Below are 8,503 nucleotides of genomic sequence, written 5' to 3'. Positions count from 1 at the left end.
CGGTTCGAAGCCTCGAGAGCCCGCGCGATCCGAGCGCCGTACCCGGGGGCGACCCGGGACTTTATTCACTGTCAACTCTTGGACCAGTGGAGCCCGCGAAACCCAGCGGCTTTGGGCAGTGCTTCCCAGCATACGTGGCGGCTTCTTCCTCGACCGTAAACGTGTGCGCGAGTGTGAGCTTTTCCAGCTCTCCACGCAGAGCCAGAGAGACTTAAGATGGTGTCTCCCGGCCACCTAGCAATGGTTTCGCCAGGGATGCCTAGTCTCCCAAAGCGGAAGGGTATGCCTAGTCCCTTATTTGGCAAAATAGAGACGGCGAGTGGAAGCCAAGATTTCAACGCTAGAAAGGTTTGCGCTACCGTCACGGACGCAGGAGCACCTGACAAATGTTTGATGGGACCACATCGAAAACGCGGGGAGGCGGGACTGCCTCGTGGTCACCATCTCGCGACATCCAACTGACGTTGCACAGCAAGCCGCTTCTAGGTTTTCACCTTCAGTCAGCCTCCCTGAGTACGTGAGGCTACCTCTTTAAGGGGTGACGGACTGTTAGTTCACCCTATTAAATTCCTCGCCAACATCCAATCAGATTTAAATTTCTTTCAGCCGCCGAGGGACTTTGAAGAAGAGGGTCGGAAGGGGGAGCTCTCTCTCGCGAGATCACTGTGAGCCGGCCTCTCTGAGAGAAAAAAAATCGCTCGAACCTATGGCCCGAATGCCCAAATAGTGGGTTAAAGGACAGAGTCATAAACCAATGAAAGGGATGAGGAGGTGGGATCGCTACCTTTTCTCCTCTCCTGAAGTACCGTTACAGGGCAGACTTTTTGTCCAATCAACGCCTCCAGATTTTGGGTCAGGTGACTAGAGAGTGCGAGGGGCGGAGCTACGTGATGGCGCGAGAACCGTTAAGATAGACAATGAACTTAACCAATGAGACTCTCGGATTGCTGCGTTGGGAGGCCAATGACAGTGGTTGGGCGGGCGCCTCCCCGGAGCGCCGGGCGATGTAAAGACTGACAAAAACCTTTTCCAATGAGACTGTAGAATAGAAGAGCTAATCGTCCAATGAAGACTACGGAGTGGGAGCCTTTGCGGCCGCGGAGTCCAAGATGGCGGCGTGCGGTTCCGCTGTGTGAAACAAGCGCGGGGCGGCGGGTTCATCAGCTCCGCGGAGACGACTTCCGAACACCGGCAACAATGAAGGGGAAAGAGCGCTCACCAGTCAAGGCCAAACGTTCGCGTGGTGGTGAGGACTCCACTTCCCGCGGGGAGCGGAGTAAGAAGTTAGGTGGCTCTGGGGGCAGCAATGGGAGCAGCAGCGGAAAGACTGAGAGTGGTGGTGGGTCGCGGCGGAGCCTCCACCTGGATAAATCCAGCAGTCGAGGTGGCAGCCGCGAGTATGACACTGGTGGAGGTAGCTCGAGTAGCCGCTTGCACAGTTACAGCTCCCCGAGCACCAAAAATTCCTCGGGCGGGGGCGAGTCGCGCAGCAGCTCCCGAGGTGGAGGCGGGGAGTCACGTTCCTCTGGGGCCGCCTCCTCAGCTCCCGGCGGCGGGGATGGTGGGGAGTATAAGACCCTGAAGATCAGCGAGTTGGGGTCCCAGCTGAGTGACGAGGCGGTCGAGGACGGACTGTTTCACGAGTTCAAACGCTTCGGGGATGTGAGTGTCAAAATCAGTCATCTCTCCGGTTCTGGCAGCGGGGAGGAGCGGGTAGCCTTTGTGAACTTCCGGCGGTCAGAGGACGCGCGGGCGGCCAAGCATGCGAGAGGCCGTCTGGTGCTCTATGACCGGCCCTTGAAGATCGAGGCTGTGTATGTGAGCCGGCGCCGCAGCCGCTCCCCTATAGACAAAGATGCCTACCCTCCGTCAGTCAGCGTGGTCGGATCGTCTGTGGGCGGCCACCGACACCCTCCCGGAGGAGGGGGAAGCCAGAGATCACTCTCTCCTGGTGGCGCTGCCTTGGGATACAGAGACTACCGGTTGCAGCAGCTCGCCCTTGGCCGCCTGCCCCCTCCGCCGCCGCCACCATTGCCCCGGGAGCTGGAGAGAGACCGAGACTATACGTTCTATGAGAGAGTGCGCCCAGCCTACAGCCTTGAGCCGAGGGTGGGAGCTGGAGCTGGTGCAGCTCCTTTCAGAGAAGTGGATGAGATTTCTCCTGATGATGATCAGCGAGCTAACCGGACGCTTTTCTTGGGCAACCTAGACATTACTGTGACGGAGAGCGATTTAAGGAGGGCTTTTGATCGTTTTGGAGTCATCACAGAAGTAGACATAAAACGCCCCTCTCGTGGTCAAACCAGCACCTATGGCTTTCTTAAATTTGAGAATCTGGACATGTCTCACAGAGCCAAACTAGCAATGTCTGGCAAAATTATAATTAGGAATCCTATCAAAATTGGTTATGGTAAAGCTACACCTACTACCCGCCTCTGGGTAGGGGGCTTGGGACCTTGGGTACCTCTTGCTGCCCTGGCACGAGAGTTTGACCGTTTTGGCACCATACGCACCATAGACTACCGCAAAGGTGATAGCTGGGCATATATCCAGTATGAAAGCTTAGATGCAGCTCATGCAGCCTGGACCCACATGCGAGGCTTCCCACTTGGTGGCCCAGATCGGCGTCTTAGAGTAGACTTTGCAGACACAGAGCATCGCTACCAGCAGCAGTATCTGCAGCCTCTGCCTCTGGCTCATTATGAACTGGTGACAGATGCTTTTGGACACAGGGCACCTGACCCGTTGAGGGGTGCTCGTGATAGGACACCACCTTTACTATACAGAGATCGTGATAGGGACCTTTATCCTGACTCTGATTGGGTGCCACCCCCACCTCCTGTCCGAGAACGCAGCACTCGGACCGCTGCTACTGCTGTGCCTGCTTATGAGCCACTAGATAACCTGGATCGCAGGCGGGATGGCTGGTCCTTGGATCGGGACAGAAGTGAGAGAGAACTTCCTAGCAGCAGAGACCAGCCTAGGAAGCGAAGGCTGCCTGAAGAGAGTGGGGGACGACATCTGGATAGGTCCCCTGAGAGTGACCGTCCACGAAAGCGTCACATTGCTGCTCCTTCCCCTGACCGGAGTCCAGAAGTGAGCAGTAACCGGGATCGCTACAACAGTGACAATGACCGATCTTCCCGTCTACTTCTCTTGGAAAGGCCCTCTCCAGTTAGAGACAGACGGGGTAGTTTGGAAAAGAACCAGGGTGATAAACGAGACCGGAAAAACTCTGCATCAGCTGAACGAGATAGAAAGCATCGGACAGCTGCTCCCACAGAGGGTAAAAGCCCTTTGAAAAAAGAAGACCGCTCTGATGGCAGTGCTCCTAGCACTAGCACTGCTTCATTGAAACTGAAGTCCTCTGCCCAGAAACAGGATGGCGGGACAGCGCCTGCAGCAGCAGCCACTCCCAAACTCTGCTTGGCCTGGCAGGGTATGCTTCTACTGAAGAACAGCAACTTTCCCTCCAACATGCATCTGTTGCAGGGTGACCTCCAAGTGGCTAGTAGTCTTCTTGTGGAGGGTACAACTGGAGGCAAAGTGGCCCAACTCAAGATCACTCAGCGTCTCCGTTTAGACCAGCCCAAACTGGATGAAGTAACTCGACGCATCAAAGTTGCAGGGCCCAATGGCTATGCCATTCTTCTGGCTGTGCCTGGAAGTTCTGACAGCCGGTCCTCCTCAGCCACATCGGACACTGCCACTTCTACTCAGAGGCCACTTAGGAACCTTGTGTCCTATTTAAAGCAAAAGCAGGCCGCTGGGGTGATCAGTCTCCCTGTAGGAGGCAATAAAGACAAGGAGAACACCGGGGTTCTTCATGCCTTCCCACCCTGTGAGTTCTCCCAGCAGTTCCTGGATTCCCCTGCCAAGGCTCTGGCCAAATCTGAAGAAGATTACCTGGTCATGATCATTGTCCGTGGTGCGTCCTAAAGTCTCTGTATAACTTGTATTACTGCTTTGATATTGTTCCTGTTTTGTGATTTGTGTAGTGGGATACAGTATTAGATGCAATTTTCTTTTTAATTAGTTGTTTAGCTATAGCCTTTTCTTTTTTATATACTTTTATAAACCTGTTTAAAATAAAAGCTAGGACAGTTTAGCTACTACTTTAAGTGAAAGGAATGCCCAGAAAGTAGCAGGCAGAGGGACTTGCCTTAATTAAGAATTCTCATTATTAAGAGGTTATTTTCCTCTGTGTGTGTGTGTGTCTGTGTAGCCTTGAGATTTAGAAAATTATCAAAGCTACAAAATCAAAGTTTTAATAAGTCAGAATTTGGAGAAAAGAACCTAGTCTGTAAAGAGCTTAAGAGTACCTAAAAATAATTGATGTAATTACTACTAAATAATTACTAGCAATGCCATTTGAAAAACTAAAAAAATTGATCAGGTATCTCAAAAGTACGAGTTAGTAAATTGTAGAGCAGCTTAATCAGGTTTTGAATAATTTTCTTAAATGGTATATTACCAGAGAGTGTGCGTTAACATACCCATTTTTATTATCAGTTGAGTTCTACTACTGTATCCCATATTTGCACTTTTGGTTTGTAGCTATAATTGCTCAGTAAAAATTGAGGACTATGTTACAGACCATTTATGTTTTATACTTACCACTAGTATGCAAGATATGAGTAGGTGCTTTTAAAATCAGAATTCTTCAGTCAGTTACTAGTGTGTGGTGGTGGTTTTACTTTCTCAGAGGGGTGTAGCAGGTACAGTTTTAATTGTGCATATTTGAAAAAAATAAGTGGTTTTTATATAAGAAGAGTTCTGGTTTTTGTGTCTTCAAATTTCTGGTTTCAGTTATAGAAAGAAGAGTTGTCTGCAGGCTTATAGGCAGTTCCCTCCACCCTCACCCCCCACCCCATTGGACATTAATCAGTTATATCTGGATTGCAGAATTGTTAAAATCATAGTGAAATGTCCTTCACATACTCTCCTCTTCTGTTTTCGTATTTAAACAGTAGTGGTGACTTTTTACAATATTGAACGTTTCGATTATCTTTGAAATTTAACTGATGTTCAGTCACAGAATAAGAAAGTAACAGTTGAGAAAAACCATTTTTATTCCATTATTTCTCTGAGATATCTGGAAAGTGTATTATTACAAAATAACTACCCTCCTAGACTAAATTTTTTTTAAACAGGAGATTATATATCAGTTTATGATTCTAAACAGGAGCTGCTTAACAAACAGTAATGGATGAATTTTTGGCTGTTTTTCCCCACTTGCTAGAACAACCTTGCCTCTAGTTTCTCAGGTAATTAGAGTATCTGCCTTCTCCTCCCCCTAAACAAATGCTGAGTACTTCAGCTATAACCCTTGATAATAATAATTATGACAAGAAACTTGAAGACCTTCTGGATCATAGTCAGGCTTCTTTTCTGTGAAAGTGACTTGAAAGCCTGGCAGAATCCAACTGTTTTCTTTCTATTACCAAAACTGGTGGTTTTAAAATAGCACCAATAATAACCCAGGGAAATGTCATGTAATTTTTTTGCCCCCTCATCATGACAGGTGTCTAAAATGCATGTCAGCATGAAAGCCTCATCACTGCTGTGTCATCCTTGGTTTTCACTGTGCATTTGTTAAAAAAATTCCTTAAGTTTGAAGATTTTGGGTTTGGGTTCGTGGGGTTTTTATTTGTTTTTCTTTTTAGGTATGTGGGGTTTTTTTTTGGTTTTTGTTTTTTTTTTTTTAAATCTGGAAAGACTAGCCATTTTAAGAGACAAAAGATACTCAGATCTGAGCACACAGCACACTGATCCTTGATGTGCCTGTAGGGAAAATACCTGAAATTCCACAGTTCCTTTTTAATGTTTTTGCTTGATTTTTTTTTTTTCCATACACAAGAGACACCTGTTAAGATAGACACTAAATGCAAGTGTGGAGTGTGTGTATAGACAGGGTCAAAGTACAATTTGTGGCTGGATACATTTTTCCATTTTAAATAATCTTACTAACCATTAACTTTTGAATATCTTTTGATAAGATAAATGATTTTGCTCTTTTAGATAGTGAAGTCTGTGGCTCCTTATTTTACTGTAATCCAAAGTATGAGGCTTTCCCCCTCTGCCCTCTTTTCTTATTTTTTAATTGAGATGATGTGAAGGTTCATCGAAGAGTACTGTAGTTGTTGCACCATGTTTGCTGGAATTTTTATTTTGCTTCACTGCTTTTGTTAGATCTGAGCAATTTGTGCTTCAGTGTTTTCAGCACAATGTTTTGTCACTTCTAAATGTGTATGTATTATAAAAAAGTATGTTTAATTTGGTGCTTACCTACAGAGTGCCATCATGCAGTTGCATATTTGCATTGCCCATTTTGTTATGTAGGTTTATAATATTCATGAACTATCCATTTAAGCCTTCAGAATTAGATTGAAAATGAAATTCCAAAACAATCTGGTTCTGATGTTCATTAGCCAGAAATTCTTAATTCCAACATTAGGTGTTAATAATCATCAATTTATTTTCTTTTCCCCACTTAATATTAGTTTAGTGTAGGTAGGTTGGTTTTGTTTTTTTCTTTTCCTTTTTTTTTTTTGTTTCAATGAGATCAAATAAATGGAAGGATAATTCTAGAGTATATCATTTTAATGGTTTATTAATGAATCAAAGTAATGAAGAGAGATCATACCTTCAAAACGTATTTAAACTTTAAATACTACACTGGCCTTTCTTGACACACGTAAGGTCATTTAAGGTACAGAATAAAAGTTTTGTTGATTTCAAAGTCAGACATTATTTAGGCTTATTTTAAGACTATGAGCTATATTTTCACTGACAGTGTTCTTTTTTTGTGTGTGTATGGATTGAAAATTTCAAATCTGTTTAGTGAAGTTGCTGATTTTGTAGGCATAGCTTGATCTGTAGTTTGAGTCCTTACAGGAACTATTCACCAGAAACACTGCAGCAACAGAGGTAGGAAATCCTCTAGCAAGAAGGTCTTAATGACCTTTCATGTGAAAATTGTTTTTTGGAAGGAACTTCTGGACCTTTTTTTTTTTTTTTTCACTACCCCTGTGGGTTTGAAAGAAGAGTATAAGGTATGAGGACAAGAAGAGAAGTGGAGCTACCTTGTTACTGTTCTGGTGATAGTGATACATCCCTAGAGGAAGAAAATGACAGTTAACCACAGTGAACTGCTAAAATTAATGAAGAGCTTTATATATATGATTTAAATAGAACTGAAAGAGTCTTGAAGTGTTCTTTGACGGTTTAGCAGTGGTTTGTATGAGTGTTTTCTTATAAGAAATAACAGCTGCTCTCTTTCGTAACACAGATGAAGGTGGATTTTTTTTAAATTACTTTTTCTCTTAACCCCTTTATGTAAGAGTTTAGTGATCTAAGTTGTTCCATGTAAACTATAAACTTAAAATAGAGGGGGTGAAAGTTTGACTGGAATCCACTCTTCATAGTTTTATTTTTAGAAGTTATGTTTGGAGTTATATTGTTAGAACCAACTGGTTATAAACTCATTCCTGAATTTTTTATTTTTAATATTTTTGATAGACATGTTTTACTCAGCTACTACAGTATAAAAGATATTTTTAGTTCTATAATCCTCATTAATTGCAGTCTAAAGAAAACAAGCCGCCTTATTGTTCTACTTGTTATATGTCTATTCATACAGTAAATCCATTTCAAAGTTTGTGCCAGTGGGTATTATTGGTGCTTTTTGAAGTCAAGGTGGACTATCCAGGAAGGTCTTGTTAATGTTATATTAATCTATAATGGCATAGGGGAAATATATATTTTTTTAATATTGTGAACATTTGTACTGAATAACCTTTTTTTCCCCCCCTGCAAGCAAAACTGGTGAACAGCGGATGAAGAAATGGAATTCAAAGCTCAAATGGACATTTTGGAAGAGAAGTTGTGGCTTATGTGGAGTTTACATGGGCCTCTTGATGGAAGACAGCTAATCTGTTTAGTATTTGTGCATTATACTAAAATGGCAGCTTAAAGTTGTGTATCTGCTATTGTGATGCCAATGCCGGTGTTTTAAGTGGAAAAAAAATGACCTCTTTGCTTTGTGCTGTGTACACAAGATTTCTGGAAAAAGTAAAGAAAACCCTTTTTATGGCTCACACAGCTTAAAAGTAGCTGTCATTCAAACATGCGCTCACAGTTGAGCTGCTTTTGTTTTATTCTAAATAAATTGTTTCTTTTGAGGAAAATGTTTTTCTGCCTGGAAGTGAATTGACGGCAAACCTTTGACCCCTTTGTTTGCAGCCAAGGGGGTACTTGGTGCTGCTCAGATCTTGCATATCTTGAGCAAGAAGCAGGGAGACCATCAATTTCATTTTGACTATCACGGTGTGTCAATTCTGAAGGATCACTAGTGTTGCTGTGACCCCCCCTTTGTTTGCATTGAAGGGGATCATTTGCTTCTCAGTCCTCAACTTGATGAGGAAATGGTGCTGTTTGCTGGCATGCAAGAAGCCGGGGCAAGCACCCTAAGCCTCACCACAGTGCACAAGTCGGGGGCTTT

General features: G+C 44.2%; 1 protein-coding gene across 1 annotated transcript; it reads left to right on the top strand.

Annotated features, from left to right (window-relative positions):
- The first annotated feature begins 980 nt into the window (after window positions 1–980).
- Window positions 981–8,193, top strand: RBM15 (RNA binding motif protein 15). The gene is made up of 2 exons (XM_006899302.1): window positions 981–3,928; window positions 7,820–8,193. Exons 1-2 carry the CDS (start codon window positions 1,066–1,068, stop codon window positions 7,840–7,842), a joined length of 2,886 nt encoding a protein of 961 aa, XP_006899364.1. The 5' UTR covers window positions 981–1,065; the 3' UTR covers window positions 7,843–8,193.
- The last annotated feature ends 310 nt before the right edge of the window (window positions 8,194–8,503 follow it).

This window comes from Elephantulus edwardii, unplaced genomic scaffold (assembly GCF_000299155.1).
Source record: "Elephantulus edwardii isolate Elephantulus edwardi_28Jun2011 unplaced genomic scaffold, EleEdw1.0 scaffold00252, whole genome shotgun sequence".
In the NCBI taxonomy this organism is placed as follows: domain Eukaryota; kingdom Metazoa; phylum Chordata; class Mammalia; order Macroscelidea; family Macroscelididae; genus Elephantulus; species Elephantulus edwardii.
Note: the sequence above shows the minus strand (reverse complement) of the source record. Positions and strands in the feature narration are given on the sequence as shown.